Raw genomic sequence first — 22,379 nt, forward strand, 5'->3', positions numbered from 1 at the left:
CCCCAGGCGGGGTGACAGGCATCGGGCCCCCAGGCGGAGCGGCGGGTGCCGGACCCCCAGGCGGAGCGGCGGGCGCCGGACCCCCAGGCGGGGCGACAGGCATGGGCCCCCAGGCGGAGCGGCGGGAGCCGGACCCCCAGGCGGGGTGACAGGTCTCGGGCCCCCAGGCGGAGCGGCGGGCACCGGACCCCCAGGCGGAGCGGCGGGCGCCGGACCCCCAGGCGGAGCGACAGGTCTCAGGCCCCCTGGTGGAGCGGCGGGCGCCGAACCCCCAGGCGGAGCGACAGGTCTCGGGCCCCCAGGCGGAGCGGCGGGCGCCGGACTCCCAGGCGGAGCGACAGGTCTCGGGCCCCCAGGCGGAGCGGCGGGCGCCGGACCCCCAGGTGGAGCGACAGGTCTCAGGCCCCCAGGCGGAGCGACAGGTCTCAGGCCCCCAGGCGGAGCGACAGGTCTCGGGCCCCCAGGCGGAGTGACAGGTCTTAGGCCCCCGGGCGGAGCGGCGGGCGCCGGACCCCCAGGCGGAGCGACAGGTCTCGGGCCCCCAGGCGGAGCGGCGGGCACCAAGTCACCAGGCACGACAGTGGGCTCCGAGTCAACTGGCATGACCGCTGGCACTGGGTCAGACATTGGATTGTCTGGCTGGACAGCGGGCATCGGGTCACCAGGCATCAGGTCATTTGGCTCGACAGCGGGCACCGCATCATCTGGCAAGGCAGTGGGCTCCGAGTCAACTGGCATGACCGCGGGCACTGGGTCAGACATTGGAACGTCTGGCTGGACAGCGGGCATCGGGTCGCCAGGCATCAGGTCATTTGGCTCGACAGCGGGCACTGCGTCATCTGGCAAGGCAGTGGGCACCAAGTCACCAGGCACGACAGTGGGCTCTGAGTCAATTGGCATGACAGCGGGCACCGGATCAGGTACCGGATTGTCTGGCATCGGGTCACCAGGTATGACAGCGGGCACTGGGTCACCAGGCATCAGGTCATTTGGCTCGCCAGCGGGCACCGCGTCATCTGGCAAGGCAGTGGGCACCGGGTCACCAGGCATTGGATCGTCTGGCTCGACAGCGGGCATCGGGTCACCAGGTATGACAGCGGGCACTGGGTCACCAGGCATCAGGTCATTTGGCTCGCCAGCGGGCACCGCGTCATCTGGCAAGGCAGTGGGCACCGAGTCACCAGGTACGACAGCGGGCTCTGAGTCAATTGGCACGACAGCGAGCACCGTAGCAGGTACCAGATCGTCTGGATCAACAGCGGGCATCGAGTCAACTGGCCTAATAGGATCATCAGGCTGGATCAGTTCATCAGGCTGAGTGGAGGCATCAGGCTGAGTGGAGGCATCAGGCTGAGTAGAGGCATCAGGCTGAGTAGAGGCATCAGGCTGAGTAGAGGCATCAGGCTGAGTAGAGGCATCAGGCTGAAGAGAGGCATCAGGCTGAATAGAGGCATCAGGCTGAATAGAGGCATCAGGCTGGGTACAGGCATCAGGCTGGGTACAGGCATCAGGCTGGGTACAGACCTCAGGCTGAAGTGCGGGTGCCGAGGCACCAGGCTGAACCACGGAAGGCAGGTTCTCAGACGGCAGGCTCACCGGTTTGGATACTGGCAGGATGGTATTGGTTGGAAAGAATTTTCGCTTTTTTCTGGTTTTAACTACTGGAGCACTGCAAGTAAACGCAGGTCTGCAAACGAATGGAGCAGCTGGAGACAGAGAAGAGCTGGAGGATGGAACAGGAGAGGGAGCAGTTGCTACAGAGGGCTTTTTTACAGGGTTAAAGGCAGGATAGGTGCAGCGAGTGGGAACAGGGTACTGACATGCGGTAGATAGCAGGGCAGGAGGAGCTGTTGGGAATGCAGGAATAGAGCTTTGAGGAAATATATTAGAAGCAGGACTGGGTTTTTGTAGGCTGACTGAGGCTGGGTGCAATAAATCTGTCCATGTCTGCAGTATGGGTTGAACAAAGCTGAGCTTACACAAAGCCTGTCTGGTCAATGACTGCACTGCGTTTATACAATCTCTTAGTATCTGTGGTGAACATGCAGAATAACGCTCCAGAAAGTAACCCACATCATCCTCTAATAACCATACCAGGGACTCTACCTGGTCGGCACTAAATGGCGGCAAAATTCATCCCTGCATTCGGGGGAACCAGATGAAACCAACTCAGCACAAACCTCAATCAATGGCTGCAGCTCAGAGAACTCTGTGCCCTGATCTACTAGAACATGAGCGAGCCGTATACATTCTAGCAGTTCATCCCGGGGATACTCCTTCAGAGTTTGATAAGCATACTCTCTGTCATCAAACACTAGCAGATATAAATACACAACCTCATCAAGATCCATCCTTCCCATCAACAAACCAAGATGGCTTCCCTGTGCAGCCACTTCTGGTCAGGATTGGCCTTGGTGTAATGTCAGGGCTCCAGGGTGTGACCAGAGGTATGTGACTGAGGCAGGGAAACGCAGGCTTCAGATATGTTATAAATATAATTTATTAACACTAACAATACATAAACGCAGTGCAATACTAAAACATACACAGTGCAAACGAACCAAACCAAACCACCCACAGATAACAGTACATACAATGCAAGTGTCGTCAGGCAGGCCGGGATTATCAACAGGAGGTCAGAACGTATGGGGTTAAGCAGGAGAATGGTCAGACAAAGCCAGGGATCAGGAGCAGGAGAATGGTCAGAAAAAGCCAGGGATCAGGAGCAGGAGAATGGTCAGACAAAGCCAGGGATCAGGAGCAGGAGAATGGTCAGACAAAGCCAGGGATCAGGAGCAGGAGAATGGTCAGACAAAGCCAGGGATCAGAGCAGGGTCAGCAACGAATCAGACAGGAACAGGATACAGGGCCCAGGAGAAACACACACCAAGGCAGAGTCTGCAGGTCTGGCCATCCCTTAAATACACCAGTATAAGCAGTTTCAGGTGTTTAGCTGGCTGCAAGGTTGAGTCTCTGATTGCTGGGAGCACCCGCTGGACAGCTCTGGTACTACAGCCCATAAGGCAGGTGAGTCCCACCATTGCTGGCCAGTCCATTCCTGACAGTTAGTGAGGTAAATAGTTCATTTGGACCAACTGGATACAAACTATTTAATGCTAAATCCAACCTGAAATTAAGCTTTAAGCTTTGTTAATTGCGTAAAAATAAAGTTCCTTTTACTCTACATTTACTTCCTTTAAAACAAACCTGAAGTTAGCCTTTAATTACATCAAAATTCTTTTATTATAAAAGCAAGAGGTTTTTTTATAAGCTCAGGTTATACATTTCCAATGTCAACACTTCATTCGGTGTTGCTTTTACTAAGAAAGATCTTAATGAGACAATTGAGATTTTAATAGATTTTTCCCGATGGATGTATAGCACAGCTACATTATCATGAAACCACAAAACAATTAACATAAACCCTCTCCTACCACCAGTCCACATAGTTGTCACGGAAAGCAGCCTTCAAGAACTGAGCATGGTTGTACAGCTTTCACAAGTATTGTGCATATTTCTCTCCTAACAAAAATACATACAAATATAAACTTTCTTGCTGATACAAACTTAAAGACTTTTATAACAAATCTGTTTGGCTTCTTTGATAGCTCAGACTATAGAACAAATAAAAGTAAAAGAAGATCATTGTAGGTTTTAGTATAATTGTTCATATAGATACAGTATGTCTCTAAATAAATAAAATATTATTCTAGGAAATTGCCTTGTTGGTTGAGATGCAACGACTATATAACCATAACTCAGTGAAGCTGTTTTAACTTATACCAGAGAACTGCCTTACAGCAAAGTAAAGAGGTGTGACAAATCCATGCTGAATTATAATCTAAACCAGTGGTCTCAAACTGCAGCCCTGGGGCCAGATGTGGCCCTTTGCTTGCCTTTATGCAGACCTTGAGGCATTATTCCTGCCACTGACACCAACAATAGGGTATAATTCCTGCCACTGACACCAACAATGGGGCATAATTCCTGTCACTGACACCAACAATAGGGTATAATTCCTGCCACTGACACCAACAATGGGGCATAACTCCTGCCACTGACACCAACAATAGGGTATAATTCCTTCCATTGACAACAAAAATGGGGCACTATTCCTGACACCAACTATCTTTTCCCCTTAAATCAAAGATTGGGCACAATCAGGCCCCCTAAAGTCTGAGGGACAATAAACTGGCCCTTTCTTTAGAAACTTTGGAGACCCCTGATCTAAACTATAAAAGCATAGGAAGGGCGTTTACTAAAACTGGAGCTTGCAAAATCTGCTGCAGCATTGCAAAGAAACCAATCAGCTTTTGAAATTAGAAGCTGATTGGCTATCATACACTGCTGCATCCGATTCTGAGTGCACCCAGTTTAGTAATTGCATATGACATACTAGATTTGTTGCATTATTGTTACTGATGTTGTGTAAAACCACAAAGATATCCTAGTTGTAGCAAGCATGAAATTGCATTTGGAATATCATCAGTAAGTTAGCTGTTTTTTTGTCATTTGATCAAATCTAAAACACTTGTGCAAATAGTGATCTTCGTGGCTTTTTATATACAGCAGGTAGTGCCGAGTATCAAGTACTTACTGGTTTACCTTTATTATGCAAGTGACAGCTGCATCAGATAAAGATAATAGTCTCTGTCCCGGTCTATGTCTGCTAATAACTACAGTGTTAAATTGATGAACTGTTTAAGCCTTTGTTGTTTCTTTGATTACTTCAATGAAGGCTAAGAGCGTACATAATAAACATGTCATAGTTTTGCTCTCTGAATGTAATCTATGTATACTGTCAATAAAAGAAAATACAGACATATGTTTTATACTTGTATACTTAAACACAGAGATTTACATAGCTCCCTTTAATAACCCTTACCTACTGAAAACAAATCAAAGTACAATTCTGCAATTCTAAGAGTATGTACTTTTGAATTCTACACAATTTCAGCATTGCCATTTACTATAAAGTCTAAAGCAACCCTGATAGATAGTTTTTCCTCCATTTTCAAAGTCATGCTTTTTTAGATCTTCCTCTACTTTTTGTATGCACTGCTTTCTAGACCTTCTTTGTCTTCTGTGACCTCCTGGCTATTTCAAAAATGCATTTATTTGTGTCCTGCTTTCATATATCCTTACTGTATGGAGGAGATTTACTAAGACTGGAGCATTCAGAATTTGGTGCAGCTGTGCATAGTATCCAATCAGATTCAAATTTCAGCTTGATCAATTAGGATTTGACAATAAAACCTGGAAGCTAACTGATTTCTTTGCAGAACTGCACCAGATTTTGCATGCTCTAGTTTTAGTAAATCTTCCCCAGTGTCTAGGCTATCTGTGTGTACCTGGGTAATTTGTCTCTACAAATGTCCTACCTGGTCCTATGAACACCAAATCACACAGAATGTATTTGTTTGTTCATTCTTTACCTGCTAAAATGATTAATTTATTATCCCTTTTATACCAGGCTCACACATATATGCAGCATTGCAAAAGCAGGCTTCTGAGGCCCCATATAAATGCACATTAACGTTTGTGCTAAAAGTTTGCTCCATAATACACTCCTAGTAAGGAGACCAAACTGTTTCCTGGTCTAGTTCTAACTGATCACTTGATCAATGTGATAGCCTGTGGTTGGTTATCACAGTGATCAAGCAATAAAACCCACTCCTGTACTCTTTCTCAATAGGTAAAAAGTGGCATTATATAATTTTCTTCTAGCCAAAGAAAATTATGTAAACAAAAAGGTATGTGTATAAAGTAAGTTCATAAAATAGCTAGCCCAGGGCTTGATCTAGGTTAAGGTCAAGGTCAGTGTCAAAGGTCATGGTTGGTATTGATTAAAAAATATACATTTAGTATTAGTGTGTTTCAGGTACGATAAAACAAACAAAATGCACTATGGTTTCCTCTCCCTACTATGGGTAAAAGCAATAACTAATATACAATGTATGGCATCACTGTGAATAGCAGGTGTAGGACCATTTATTTTGGGGTCTTTTTTGGTGTTGGGTCACAGTAATAGCTAGTGATGAGGTGGTGGGTTAGTTCAAATCTAAGTTCAGACTGCATTTTGGCTGTTCAAATGCTCGTCCCCCTGTTCAGCAGGAGAGGAATAGCATAGATAGAAGCAGTATTTCTATCACTGCTATATATGGCAGCTTCTCGCTGTTGGTTGTAAGGAAGCTGTGCATGTGTCCCTAGGAACCACTGATGTCAAAAAGGCAGGGATAACAGTGACATCAATGCACAAATGAGCCCACTGGCATATTTGGCCAATTATATTGACCAGACATACCCATAGCCCTACTTGGTCAATGATGTCCCCACTATCCCTGCCACTTCTCTTATATAGCTGATGACAGCTCACGGAGCTGTTATACAGCTGCATATCGGTATTGGTCATGTGTGGCAGTTCATTTTTTTCCCAGCAAACCAACTGGCAGGCATCGTGATGTACAATGAGGTATAATTTGAGTTTTTTTTTTTATTTTAAATAATAATAAAGGACTGGGAGTCTTTATTTCTAGGTTACAACATTTTTTTTGTGAACGAGTAGAGAACTATGTATCTGGGGCTCACTCATTAAAGGGGCTTCAAGATTCCAGTAAGTCCCTTACTTGAAGACTTCCACAACCACAGGTCAGTTTTGTGGGGATGAGGCCTTTTTCCTGATTAACATAGGGACAAGACACCCCCCCCATGTTGAGGGCGCGAGTTCTGGTATGGTTCAGGAAGGGGGCACATGCTCCCCCCCCCCTTTTTTTCTGGCAAGTCCGGCTGCATGTCAGATCTGGTATGCATCTTTAGGGGCACCTAACACACTTTTTTGTTTTTTGGTGCATGGAGTCCCCCTTAAAATCCATATAGGATCTTAAGAGTCTGGTATTTATTTCCTGGAGGACCTTGTGCATTTTTTTTGTGATTTAGTCCTTTAAAATCTATACCAGACATAAAGGCTAAGGTATGTATTTGTGGGGACTCTTTCCTGCTGTAAGATAATGAAAGTTACAAAAAAAAGCACACAAACCACTTTCAATATCCCCAAAATGCATAGCAGACCCTTAAAGGTCTGTGAGATATTTTTCTAAAAAGAACAAAGAAACTGTCAATGACATTTGCTGGCAATTTTGTAAATGTTTCCCTTTGTAAATGTCAATGCTGCTGCAGTACTTTCTGTACATCACAGATATAAGCCCCTTTACAGGCAATATTAGGGCATTTAAATCACTTCTACTAGGTATTTTTAATTTGACAGATTTGGTTCCCATTGATTTCATTGGTGTTTGGGGCTGGATATCCAAACTTCCAAGAAGTTCACTGTACCTAGGGTAGTTTGGTTTATACCTAGCAATAGCAACAAATATATACAGTATATAATTTATTTATTTTATTTCAGGTACTGTTATAGCACTGTCAATTTACACAGCACTTTATATATATACATTGTACATTCACATCAATCCCTAACCCTCAAGGGGTGTACAATCTAAGGTCCCTAACTCACATTCATATACTAGGGCCAATTTGGAGTGGAGCTAATTAACCAACAGCATGTCTTTGGAGTGTGGGAGGAAACTGGAGTATCCGGAGGAAACCCATGCAGGCACAGGGAGAGCGTACAAACTCCAGACAGGTGGTGCTGTGGTTGGATTTGAACAAACGACCCTAGTACTGCCAAGGAGAAGTGCTAACCATTTATCCATTGTGGTGCCCATAATGCTAGTTTTTTTGTTAAAGTAGATATGATTTCCATGGCAGATAACCATTAAAGATACTACTGTGATTTAGTTTTGTTTTTCCTAGGAAAAAAAAGGATTAATTCCGCAGCCACTATAATTCACTCTCATTTTCCATTACTTTTTTCATTGCCGTTAGAGATGAGTGAACTCCTGAAAAGTCTTGAACAGTTGTGGTTCAGCCACACTTAAAAATAGGAGAACCTGTAATGTTCACAATTTATGAACCAGAAATGTAACTGAAGTCAATAGGAAGTCTAACCAGGCTCCAAAAAAATGAACATTACAGAGCAACAACTTATTCCAAGATATGCAAATTGTTTGGGTTGTTGAAGCCCTGTCTGATTACATGATGGGGCCTTAGACACTTCTTTTATACATTCTGCCAGAGATTCCAAGCTAGAAAGTGGAATCTGGATGCACTGGCAGTAAAACTAAAGATGCCCAGGTAATAGCAGAAGTGGTTATAAAGTAAAACAGCCTGGAACAGACTTTGGTCTCTTTCTCCCAGACGCCTTATGGGAATATGAACATCCCATACAACCACAAACTGGATTTGGTTTGAGACATCTAAAATATGTGAATTCAGTCTTGATCAAACCTCATCCAAATTTCAAGGCTGCTGTATTTGCCTTGGTTTTCCTACTAGTTCTATTTCCATTGTTCATTTTCTAACCTGGGGATTAATGTTTTTTAATGTTAGCTAGAATGTTATTATGCATAAAAAGAAAAATAAATAAATTATATATATCCACTTAAGCTCCAGAGGGTTTTACCCCTTTCATGACCAGGGCATTTTTTCATTTTATTGCTATTCGCACTGCATTACTTTAACTGGCAATTGCATGGTCATGCAACACTGTACACAAATTAAATTAATATATTTTTTTCACACAAATAGAGAATTTTTGGTGGCATTTGATCACCACTGGGATTTTTATTTTTGTTATATTAAAACATGTTACAATCGAAAACAATATTTTCTACTTTCTGTTATAAAATATATCCAATAAAAAATAATATTTCTTCATAAATTCAGGCCAAAATGCATTCTTAGACATGTTTTTAGTAAAAAAAAATCCCAATAAATTATATGAATTGGTTTGTGCAAACGTTATAGCATCTACAAACTATGGTATATACTGTAAACTGAATTTACGCAGCTATGACATTGTGGGATTGTGATAGTGTGGTGGGAAATCTGATATTAACTTAAGCTGGCTGGGAGGGACACTAACTGACACTGATATCAATAGTGACACTAATACAGTGATCAGTGTTAATACTTTACACTGTCACTGTACTAATGACACTGGCTGGGAAAGGGTTAACATCTAGAGGCAATAAAAGGGTTAACTGTGTGCCTAACAATGTGTAATGTGTGCTACATTTACAAAGTAATGTGTTTGTTTTTTCTCCTGCTTTTCAGTAAGAAAAACACAGACACATTGCTGCTCTCTGTACAGAGCCCTGTGTTATTGGCAAACACAGGGCTCTGTATTGTGAATCGCTAAGCCGATCAGCAGGTCTCGGCCATAAATCATTAGCTGGGACCTGTTGACTGACTTTTGCTGTACTAAATGACAACACAGATTGAGCGGGGGGCATGCATGTGCTTTCTACCTGGAAATGCTAGATCACGTCCATGTACTTGACCCAGCACAGCGAGGCAGCCCGGCCACGGAAAAAGCCTGTGGGCGGTCCTTAAGTGGATATGCTATCATTGTTCTAAGAATAAACTGTAAATAAAGGGAACTCATGAAGCTCCTCACAATAACTTTGAAATCTATGATAGAGCCATATGGAGTCAGAGGGAGAGTGGAGGTTTAAGTTACAAATCTGAAATGTATCTTATATAAGTATCAGCTGTAACCAACATGGTTTTTTCCTGACAAATAATATATAGAAAAAAGAAACTCATTTGTAAAATAATATTTAAAAAGTCATCTTCCAGATTCTAGCCACTAAGGTAAACCAATGATTTAAAGTAGTTTTAATAGCTTAAGATTTTTTTTTTTTACCTTTAATATATTCTATGTCCTGCATTGATCCAATGCTGTGCCAAAAAGCTGCAGCATTGCTCTCTCTCTCCTCACAGGACTCAGAGGTAGCAGCAGGAGCCATTGGTTTCTGTTGCTGTCAATCAAATGCTGTGAGGTGGGAGCAAGGGCAAGGCTGAGTCATGCTCTGTGTGTGTTTATGGACACCCAGAGCCCAGCTTTGGAGCAAGCTCGCTCATCTTCCCCCATAACAAGAGCTTGACTTGGGGAAGACACAGAAAAGAGTCTAGAGTACCAGTTGGGGACACCAGAGAAGGAGGTTTGGAGCTGCTCTGTGCAATACCATTGCACAGAATTGATAAGTATAACATGTTTGTTATTTTAGGAAAACCTTTTGCATTTAATCATTCTTTAGATGTTCTTGTATGCTTGTGTGACTAGCTAGGAGTCAGTGATGTACTTAGGTTTTGTGCTGCCCTGGGCAACACTAAAATCTGGCACCCCCCCCCTACACTATATGTCCGTGTATAGTATAATGTAGTGATGCTGACTCCATCCAGCATCACTATTGAAAAATTTGCCCCCCCCCCCCGAAAAATTCCAAATGCCTTGTTTACCTCATGGTAAATATACTCCTTGCTAGCAGTGCAGAAAGAGAGAACCTTAGGGGTAGACATCGGAAAGTTGGAACCTGGCACAGTAAGTGTGTATTAAGATAAATGTATCCCAGCAATACATTGCATTTGCAGTAGGCTTTTAAAAAGTCCTGTGTGTTCTATTTGGTGCATCCACTTGCAGTTTGCCATTTAAGTCATTTGTTTCAACAACACAGAATAAAGCATCGCAATTCTGGTGGGAGTTTTAAACACAAAAAAATGAAATGATAAGTGTCAGTTGCTGAGAGAGTCCAGTTGGGTCTCATACAGTTCAATAGCACATACAGTGTACACACATGGTTTTGGGTTGCAACCAGGTAAACCTTCAACACAATCCAGGATAAGGTATTTATACTAAAAAATGCTTTTACCATTTCAATATAACAACAGCTAAGATGCCTATTAGTCCAGTTCCAGATCTCTGTACCCAGAGACAGAGTGAAAGGTCCTAACTACAGCACACAGGGGGAAATTAGAGATCCCACAAAATTATTTATACTAGAGAAATACCGTAAAACAGATGGTCAGTACACATATTTTACATGCATTTAGTAAACTGTGCTCCCCTCCCAAAAAAAACACAATGCGGTCCATAAAAACAATGTGTTATTTAAAGTGGTTCTAAAGTCAGAAGGTTTATTTACTGTAATGCATTCTATGCATTAAGGTAAAACACCTTCTGGTTGCAGCTCCCCCCAGCCCCCCTTTATACTTACCTGAGCCCCATCTCAATCCAGTGATGTGCATGACAGCAGTGGATCTCCCGAGTGTCTCTCGCCTCATAGGCTCACACAGCAGTGGTGTGTGACCGAGCCATGCTCTGTGCATGAACGGACAATGTCCATTTACAGAAGCACAGCTCGGGAGAGAACTTGCTCGAATGTCCCCCCATAGCAAGTGGCTTACTATTGGGGGCACTCGGAAGAGGGGAGGAGTTGGGACATCCAGTAGAGGACCCAACAAGAAAAGGATCGGGGCTGTGTTATGCAAAACCATTGCACAGAGCAGGAAAGTATAACATGTTTATTTTTTAATTTTTTTTTAATTAAAACCTTTAGAATCACTTTTAAAAAAGTGTTTCTGAAAATGGTGAAATGTTATTAAAATGCATGAGAACAAATTTAATTCACAAAATGCAAGTTATTTCCACAAAGTTCAGGTTGTTCTTACAAATTTCAAGTTCTATGTCAACTGGATTCAGTGAAGTAATGTGTCAGATCCACTCCACTATAGCACTCCAGAGGCAATAAAATCACAATCTTTGGCCCCTAAATGAATACATTAGTGAAAATCAGAAGAATGATGATCCCATACAAATTCCAGTAAAGCTGAAAGCCATAGAATTCCTTAACAAAGACACTCCACCATAGAAACCACAGAAGAGGAAGTAACCACCAGCATGAATTTATGAAAGATCATTCTTGTCAGACCTGCTGCTATCATTCTGTGATGAAATAAGTAGGAATTTCACTATGGAATGTCAGTAGATGTATTATAGTGGTCCATCTGTATTTTGTTAAAACATTTGCAATAAGTTTCATTGTTGTAGAAGAAATTGTATGTACAGTAATGGCAAAAATTGTGGACATGTTTTTAAATTTTAACATTTTGCTACTTTGCAGCTTATAGAAAATGTTATTTTGCAACAAATGCAAATGTTTATATGTCAATTTAAAGACAATTTAATGCTTAATTAAATTCAAACAACAGAATGCAAAAACCGTTAATGCAGGGCATACTGCAATCATGCTGAATATAGTGTAATGCACTTATGGTTTCAATGTACTATAAGTATTTATTAGGTTAGCCTTTATTCTTTAAAACAGAATCACAGCGATGTCTCATTGAGCCAACACAGTTCAGCTGTGATAGCCTCAGATGACATTTTTCTGTCCTTCAGACACAGTCGTTTTATTCTTCTGTCATTATTTGCTTTTGTGTACTTTTTTTCAGCCTTCTCTTGGTTTGTTTTTCAGTGACTTTGCTTCCTGAAAATGTAAAAAGCACATTCACACAACAACCTTGCATTTCCTTGCAATGTCAGCATAAGAAAGACCTAATGCAAGTAATAAAACAATCATGGTTCTTTTCGTTGGTGGCCAATCAACTCTTTTTTTTGTGCCATTACTGTATTTATCATCTACACATTGAATTTAAAGAAATACTAACAATATTCACACAATCTATAATTAAGCTTCATTTACACTGCTAACAGTCTTTTACATAACAAACAGCAAAATTGACTTTCCTCAACTTCTCACAAGATTTATTGCAGTTACTACCATTTGATTTGTCCCCAGAACATGAACTGTGGTTGGCCAGTAGGGTTTGAACCTAATATCTGCTTCTTACCATACCACTTGAAGACAGAAATATATATATTAACATTGCAGCTTTGAAGTGGTATACTGGGATACTTATCCTGGTATAGTTTTTGGATTTTATGTAAAAACCATCTGAGAGGCTAATTAGTTGCTGGATTGCTTTATTAGGTGGTGGGAGTGGTTGCCTTGCCTCACGCCACTGCTTCTCTAGGATCCCCATCCCACCGGAGAACCCAGAACTGAAGCAGGATGTTTCACAAACTTACCATAGAGACATTGGAAGACTGAAAGGTCTCCAATGACCTCTCTGGTATTAGGCTATCTCTCCATAAAGAGTACCTGTTACTGCCTATTGTTGTCACAAGTAATGTTTACATTCCTTGCAACAGCAATACAAGTGATAAAAAAAACAATTTAAAGAACCAGTGTAAAATAGAACCCCCCACCCCATCTGCCTTTTCCTGCAAAGGCAAATGCATGTGTTAGTCTTGCATGTATACATGAACAGCGATCACACCACACGTGTGAGGTATTGCAAAGAATTTCAGATCAAGAGCAATCAGTTTAGCACCAGACCCCCCGCCACTCTCCACTGATAACCTGTAAAGTGTTTTAAAGCATAGCCTATAGAGAATTTTAAATAGTAGTTTGTCTCCATTCCCCGAGCGTACACAATTGTGAAGCTTGACATGTTAGCTATTTATTTACATGGCGTAACGCCATCTTTTACATTTTACCAAAACATTGGGTATTATATTGTGCTTGCATTAAAATTCAATATAGTGTATTTTGTTTAAAAAAATGCATTTGAAAAACAGCTGTGCAAATACTGTGTGCCATACAAAATTGCAAAACCCATCATTTTATTCTCTAGGGCCTCTGCTAAAAATATATAATGTTCGATGGCTCTAAGGAATTTTTTAGCATGTAAACAAAAAGTATCAAAAAAAGGCCTGGTCTACACAATTGTGTTTCTTTTTTCGACTAAAGTAAATATAACTTTTTTTGTACCTATAAGCCTGCAAAGTTGTAAAACTGTAACATTTCCAAAAGTGTCCACAATTTTTGGCATTACTGTACATGGATAGAAAACTGGTTACAGGAATGTTTTCTAAGAGTGTTGATCAATGACTTCTCTAAATAGACTAAAGTTGTGAGTGGTGTGCTCCAGGGCCCATTTTTGGTGCCAGTGTTATTTAGCTTGTTTATTAATGATATTGAGGTTAAAATTAAGAGTTCAGTTTCAGTGTTTACTGATAATACCAAATTAAGCAGGGAAATACATTTGGCACATGATGCACATTAGGTTCAATATTGAAAAAAATCCAAACTTGTGCACTTGGACACTAAAAATGTGCATGCAACATACTCTTTAGGAGGGGCTCCTATGGGTGCAACTGTGAGGAAAAGGTCAATATTTCAAAAAAGGCAGTACCAGGGGTGGACTGACAACTCATGGGGCCCCCGGGCAATAGGGGATCATGGGGCCCCTGTTTCCTTGCCCAAACTCAAAAAAGCCTATGAAAAAGGTACCAGGGGCATCTCATGGGGCCCCCTACTGACCCCGGGCCCTTGGGCAGTGCCCGAGTTTCCAAATGGTCAGTCCGCCCCTGGGCAGTGCATAAAATAAAAAAAAAAATGTTTACTGGTGCCACCTGTTAATCCAAGACTTTAAACACAGCAATATATATATATATATAAATATATATATATATATATATATATATATATATATATATATACACACACACATACACATACTATATTGCCAAAAGTATTGGGATGCCTGCCTTTACACACATATGAACTTAATGACATCCCAGTCTTAGTCCGTAGGGTTCAATATTGAGTTGGCCCACCCTTTGCAGCTATAACTGCTTCAACTGTTCTGGGAAGGCTGTGCACAAGCTTTAGGAGTGTCTCTATGAGAATGTTTAACCATTCTTCCAGAAGCTCATTTGTGAGGTCAGGCACTGAGGTCATTTGTGAGGTCAGGCCTATTTATTCTAACAGGAAAACTACACTTTACAGTATTTACAAAAATAGTGTGAGATCCTCCTGCAAATCCATACCAGACCCTTATCCAAGCATGTAGCCTGGCTGGCAGAAATGAAGGGGCAACAAGTGTGCACTCCCCTTTCTGAACTAAACTAGGCCACATGACCTTAACATTCAGAGGATACTTTTCCAGGGGGTTGACAAAGCACATGAATAAGTACATAGTATCCCTTGTTAGTCATTCACTAAATAAAATAACTAAAACACAAACACTGTAGAAAAAGTATTTTATAAAATAATAAATTAAAAATTGCTAATGCTCTCTGATTTAAATCACATCTTCCACCAATGTACGTCCATCATATTGCCTGATGTCTTGTCAACACAATAATCTTTTCCTTCTCTACTCTAGTTGGAAATGACAGTCCACAGCCGGCTGCTGCATGTAAACAAACTTCCCACACATATATGGTTGGTGACATTACCCAGGATCCCAAGGCCACTTTGCTTACAAACAAAATGAAACTGGCTGGGAACGGCTGTTTAATGGCTATAGTTATTTTTTTATTTTCAACAAGGAGTGAATGTGTGTTTTATCACACAGGGAATGAATGTGTGAAAAAAGGTACAAATAAATTCAGCAACACAACAACAGTAAAGTACATTCAAGAGAAAAAGTAATTGAGTAGGGTAAGAATATAATTTTGCACAGCTGAAAGATCACTAGTAGCATACATTAAGAGAAAGGGGGGGGGGCTGTCATTCCAAAGGCAGTTCTTCAAAGGAGATAGTAGTTTTTTTCCCAGGCAGTTGCAATTGTTTGCTTCATTGCAGTAAAAATACTGGAAAGCAAGCAGAATTCGGTTTTAGAACAGTCATCTGGCTTCTTGCTTAGCAAGGCCTCTATTGTTTGTTTCAGCAAGGATCTAGCTAAAACAATATAAATCAGTTGATGGGTTCAAGACCAGAAATGACTGTTCTTAAGACAATCCCACCATGTATGTCTAAATGTACCAGGTTATGAACAGCCCCTAAAGCAATCAAGGGGGTATCTTGGGATTATATGGGATAGATGGTAAGGAACTTGATACCAACGCCTTAGCACTTTATAATTTGTTTCAGCTACTAGAACATAATTTTAACTTTTAGATGTGTTTATTCTGTATATCTTGCCAGTCTTCCCAAGTGATGTCGATCCCAAGGTCATAGGGCCAACTAGACACACATTGACCCTACATTAATAGAAGTGGGTAAATAGTGGAGATATTGCCTGCAGCATGTGGATCTGTGTTACACAAATGTTCAAAGGACATAAGATGTAAAGGGATATCAGAGTAGTAATGAAGGGAAGATGCATAATGTTTAATTTGAACCTATCGAAAGAGAGCTTTGGGTGGTATGTTATGAGATTCTTTGGGTGGTATGTTATGAGATTCGTTTGAAAAAAAAAGTTTCCCAAGAAGAAAATTATAGGAAGATGAAGAGAAGCTTGCAAGAATATTTAACCAATTCCCACACTTTGAGAGAGTGGGAGGCAATAGGACTAGAAAGAATTTTGCGCCCAGATTGTGGAAGAAAAAGGAAATATTTTGTAAAAAAGGAGGGCAATATCATAGGCTTCTAAGCCTAGCTCAAAATGGGATATTAGCCTGAGCATGAATAAGAGTAAGCTGGGATATTTGTGCAGTAGGGAAGTAGCTAAAGAGGTGTGGGACTGCCCATCCACCTTGCAGCTCGGGTCAAAACAAGGTATGTTTTACGAACCATGGCCCAGTGTTACCACATATAATGATCTTGGCTTGAAAAAAACACAGATATTTAGAAGGGACCTGTACTGGAAAAACTTTAAAATAATACCACAAGCTAAGAAGCAAAGTAATCTTGATTGCTGCAATCCTTTCAAACCAAGAGATTGGGTAGTGTCGCCATTCATTCAGCATATTTTTCAGAGTACTTTATAGGGCTGGGTAAGTGGTATGGAAAAGGGTGGCAGAGGAATTAAAGTAGATATCCAGGTAAGGGAGCTTATTTGGGGTGCTCATAAAATCAAAATTATCCTGAATACTTTGACATGTTTCAGGAGAAAGAGTTACACTCAAAACTTTAGAATTTTGACTATTGATATAAAGTTCTGAGATGGAGGCAAAGTCACACAGTAGGTTAAATAGGCTGGCAAGGGATAGAATGGGTTTTGTGAGCAGAATAACTACGTCATCAGTGAATGTACATAATTTGTGGTGGTTGGCCTGAAATATCAGGGGGTTGATGAATGAGATGTCCCAAGAAATACATTAATAAGATCAAAAAGCATTGCACCAGCAATCAGCAGATCTCCTGCAGATCTGTTGGTATATCTGCTTGCCCATATGAGATGTACGAGTAAGCAGATATGCTGACAGGAAGAATGAATGAACTACCATGGCGCTTCACGGCGCCTTAGTAGTTCATTGAGGACTACAAGCTGTACTTGTGTACATGTGGGGCATAACAATTTGATCTTTAAATAGGGATACGTAAACATTTTAATGTTGCCGAGCTTAAGGTGTCTAAGCACATTATCAATGAATAATAAAGTAACAGTTATAAATATCTAGTACATAAGTAATGTTATCTACAAAAATGTCTGAGTCATTCGATATTACTATTTAATATATACTGTTTCAAAATTCATGTTTGTTTACCATTTGTGTTGCCAACTATTTATAGTTTTTTTTTTTTAACTGAATCTGATCATAAATTAAGTACAGTTGAACTACAGTAGATTGAGGAAGATCATGAACATTTTATTACTTTCATTGTAATTCTTTTGTTTTAATGCTCCGTGAATATATATGAACCAATTCTCCAGATTCTTGGTTGGCTGGCCTTTAATCTCAGTTGCTGTAATTCATGAATTATGTGGTTCACCTCAGAAAAATTGTCAGAAATAAAAGCAGGAGTATGCTTTTAATCACAATATGCTAGGCAAGTTTCAGATGAATTGGTTTTGGTGTATCAGTTTCCTGCAAGTTTAAGCAGAGGGAGTTGATTCAGACATTACATATTAAACTTCTTTTTTTTTTTTTTTCAACAGTAAGTCAAGGTGGTGTACCAACAGCTACAGATATGTGTCCAGATCCTGGAGTACCAGAAAATGGTAAAAGAACTGGATTTGATTTCAGGTATTTTTTCATTACATATTAAAATTTACTCTATGGGGTTGATTCACAAGGAATTTACAAAGCCATTTGCCCAGGAAAAGTTCATTTGTTCCGTACAAATTAGGAAAAATTGAATGTCATTAGGCTATATATACAGTAGTGCTTTTCAGTTGTAAAGCATTCATTTTAAATGGAAAATACTGCATTTGCCCACTAGATAGCACTACGTGTTGTAGGAAGTCCCTAAGATACTTAACTCTATCTAGTGGGCAAATGTGGTATTTTCCACTTAAAATCAATGACCAATTTGTTTTTATCCTATTTGAACAAAAGAAATGTGCATGCACTTTCACTGGGCCAATGACTATGCAAATTTTTTATGAAAAAGGCTCTATGTGTTAAATTAAATTTATAATAAAAATTGTTGGTTTCCATTTTATTGTGATTGTACAGTATTAAAGTTACCAAAAACTTCCATACTCTTACATCAAGGTGTGTTTTGCAATTCCATTTTCAGAATTAGATAGGTGACAAAGGCATGCCATAATTTCTCATTTTAGGTTTTAATCTCAATAAACAAACATAGTGTAGGTTGTATTTGCTAAATTGGTTCATCTGAACTTAGATTAGTAAATAATAAAGAATCGGGACAATACTAGCCTAGCACCCCAATTAGTATTAACATACTTCAGGGCTGCAAGCACTTGGGCCCCCATTAAGCTGATCCCACACCATATGCCTTTCAGCACTAGGTGGAAGCATTAAGGACGGGGATCCAATATAACCCAAACCCTAAACTAGTGTTAGAGGGCTCTGTAATATACACTACCTTAACACAGAAATAAAGAATTTTAGGAATTGTACTTCAAGACTGGACTGTTTCACCCCCTTTCTGCCCAGGTCATTTTTTTTCAGATTTCAACACTGTTACACTTTGAATAACAATTACTCAGTCATGCAATGCTGTATCCAAATTAATACAATATCTTTTTTTGAGACATATAGAGCTTTCTTTTGGTGATATTTAATCATGTTTGCTATAAATGGAAAAATATTGGGTACCAAAAGCATATTTTCTCAGCACATTTCCATAAATACTATGGGAGAGACCCATTGAGAAATTGATGTAAACGTTTGTGGTGTGTATGCATTTTGTTTGTTTGGTGGAAGAAGATTCACATGAATCTCAGTACAAATACTTTACTGTGGTGGTGGATGTCGACTATTTACTTGCACTTTGGGACTGTTATGTACAAAGAGGGATAACATATATAACACTGTATAATTTGCAGATATTTGAAGGGGTGTAATTATTACTTCATTATTCAGAGGGTAAGTGTATATCAACTCTCATTGCTGGCAGCTTCTTAACACATTTATTTTATTGCTGACTGGATATGTTTTTGATTTACACATAGTCAGTAACAATGTCCCAAATCTTCACTACATCAGGGCCAGTTTCACTGAACCAGTTTAAGCCAGCAACAGTGTTTCTGATTGCTGCCACTTGAGTCCCAGTGTTAGCCAGCAACAGTGTGCCTAATTGCTGCAACACCTGTCCCACCAGTGTGCAGTGTTGCCACCGCCTACCATTTTTACTGACACTGTCTATTATTATTACAAGTACTCATATAGCACTGTCAACTTACACAGTGCTTTACATATATATATTGTACATTCACATCAGTCCCTAACTCTCAAGGAGTGTATAATCTGAGGTCTCTAACTCACTATCATATATACACATACTAGGGTCAATTTTATATTCAAATATTTTTATTAAAGGATTTTCAATATACAAAACACTGTACATTAGCGTGATATGAAAGAAAAAGGTTCACATTCAGGTATAGCATTCAGTGTATGTAAGAGGGTCCCCACCAATTGGCTGGGGAGGCTGTGGACTTAACTCGTGCTTACATGAGAGGTATGCTCAGATTAGAGTGAACCGTGTCGGAGTAGAAGTGCGGTTTATATTGGAAAGGGGGCAGAGGGGGGAAAAGAGTTGATGTTTGGGTCATAGAATGGAGTTATTTTGTGGTTATCATTTTATGGAGCAATTTGAATTTTTTAACAAACGAGACCACTGAAATTGGAATTTCTGTTGTGAAGAATTATGGAAGGCTGTTCTTCTTTCCATCTCACACTGGAGGTTAAGGTCGGATAGGAGAGATGCTAGAGAAGGAGTTTTCGTTGATTTCCACAGTTTAGTGATATTGATTTTAGCCACAGATAATATGTGTATAATGATGGTACGTGTGTCTGTAGGGAAGCAAGGGATGGGTTTGGGGTCATAGGGATTCCGGTGATAGAAGAAGTCAATTGAAAGACTTTATTCCAGTAGGATTTGAGGGATTTTCATGACCAAAGTAAATGTAGTGTTGATCCTATTTCTCCACAGTGTCTCCAGCAAGTAGGTGAGTGTTTAGGGTAATATAGTGCAAGTTTAACAGGCGTCAAGTACCACTGGTGTAAAATTTTCATATATGTTTCCCAATGGGAACTACATTTAGAGGCTTTATATGTGATATTGAAAGTTCTTTCCCAGGTGTGTGGGTGTATTGGTTGAGGGAGAATGTTCTCCCAATTGGTTAGAGAGGTAGTATGAAGCATAAACTGTGCTTTGGTTATGAGCGTGTAGAAGATCGAGATTCCTTTCTTTGGATATTGTGTCTTATGGAGGAATTGGTGTGTGGTAGTAGGGATTGTGAGTTCAAGTGGTATTGTTATTTTGTGTAGGGAGTGAGCTATTCGCATATAAGTAAAGTTCTCTTTGTCAGGAAGGTGGAATTACTCCTGTAGAGTGGAAAATGAGTCTAGGTTGTGGTTTGTGCATATGTCTCGGATATGGGAAATGCCTCGATTCTCCCATTGCATCAGATTTAGATAGGGAATAATGAAGTGGAAAGTGGTGTAGGAATTCGTTTAGTATCTGTATCTGACTTGTTGGAACTTAAGAAGTCATACCAAATGTTTAGTGAGGCTTGTATGCAAGGATGCTTAGATAAAAGCTGGAATTGGGACGTTTGGGGTAAGAATAACATTTTATCAAGTGCGTGCGGTAGTTGTGGAGGAGTTTCCATGGTGGTCCACGTTTTTTCATTGGTAGGGTGCCACCAGAAAAAGAGCTGGTCTAGAAGGGCGGCATTGTAGTATGATTTTATATGGGGAAGGCCCGCCCCTCCTTTGGAGGCTGGACGTATTAGGAGGTTTGTGGAGCATCTAGGTTTTTTTGAGTTCCATACGAACTTGGCTATTGATGCTTGGAGTTTGGAAAAGAAGATATTGGGGACGGGAATGGGGAGTGTGCGGAATATATAAAGTATTTTGGGTAATATGCACATTTTTAGGGTTGCTACTCTTCCCAATGTCGACAAAGTTGATGTACGTAGATTTTTCAATTCATGTGGGATGGTTTCAAGGAGTGGTTGGCAGCATATAGTTGGGAGGTAGTGGCGGTGAGTTTGATCCCAAGATAAGGAATGCTGTGATGTTCCCAGGAGAAAGGGAAATGTTTAGTCAGTGTATTCTGGATAGTCGTGGGTGTGTAGAGATTTAGGATAGAGGATTTGGGTTCATTAAGTTTATAGTAAGAGACTTCTGCATAGTTCTTAAGATGTGAACGTATCGATTGGAGTGATTTATAGGGGTTGGTGATCATTAGGATGATGTCGTCTGCAAAGAAGCTGATTTTGTGTTTTTTTAAGGTGGGTAATTCCTGTGAAAGTTGGGTCATCTCTGAGTTTAGATGCCAATGGCTCGATTAGTAGGGTAAAAATTATGGGGGATAGGGGGCAGCCCTGTCTCGTGCCATTGGATATGAGAAAGGGTTGTGAAAGAGCGCCGTTAGTTAAGACTTTGGCAGACGGGTTGGAGTAGAGGGATAGGATTGCCGATAGCATCCAGTCTGTAATGCCAAATTTTTGGAGTGTAAGTTTCATAAATTGCCACTGAATTCGGTCGAATGCTTTTTCAGCATCTAGCGACAAAAGTAGGGAGGGTTGTTTAGTGGATTCGAGGTTATGTAAGAGGGATATGATTTGTCTAGTTGCATCTGGTGCCTGACGACCAGGGATGAATCCCACTTGGTCAGGATGAATTAACGTAGGTAGGAAGGGGAGTAATCGTTGGGCTTTTATTTTGGCGTAAAGTTTTATGTCAGTGTTCAGAAGTGAGATGGGTCGGTAGTTCTGGACCAATTGTGGGTCTTTACCCGGTTTTGGAATAGTCGTGATTATCAATTGAAGCATTTCGATAGGGAAATCTCCTGTAGAGGCAGCGTGGTTGAATAGTGCAGATAGGTGTGGTGAGAGGTTTTGTGTAAATATTTTATAGAACTCATTGGTGAAACTGTCATTTCCTGGTGATTTATTTAGAGGAAAGGTTTTTATATTGTGTTCCACTTCTGTAGGAGAAATTGGAGTGGTGAGCGCTGTGAGTTGGGATGACATGAGTCGGGGAAGATTAGTCTTTGCTAGGAAGTTTTGTATGGAAGCAGTTGTTGGTTGGGTTGTGG

General features: G+C 40.8%; 1 protein-coding gene across 1 annotated transcript in view; it reads left to right on the forward strand.

Moving 5' to 3' along the window:
• The window catches only part of CSMD1 (CUB and Sushi multiple domains 1), a 2,075,474-nt gene that overhangs the window by 1,296,486 nt on the left and 756,609 nt on the right, over positions 1-22,379 (forward strand). Inside the window, exon 8 of the mRNA XM_089679519.1 lies at positions 17,797-17,884. Coding sequence (XP_089535645.1) covers positions 17,797-17,884 — 88 coding nt within the window. The remainder of the gene's footprint in view (positions 1-17,796; positions 17,885-22,379) is intronic.

The sequence above is a fragment of the Staurois parvus genome, unplaced genomic scaffold (assembly GCF_062004578.1).
Source record: "Staurois parvus isolate SC_StPar_1 unplaced genomic scaffold, SC_StPar_1.0 ptg000226l, whole genome shotgun sequence".
NCBI classification, from domain to species: Eukaryota; Metazoa; Chordata; class Amphibia; order Anura; family Ranidae; genus Staurois; species Staurois parvus.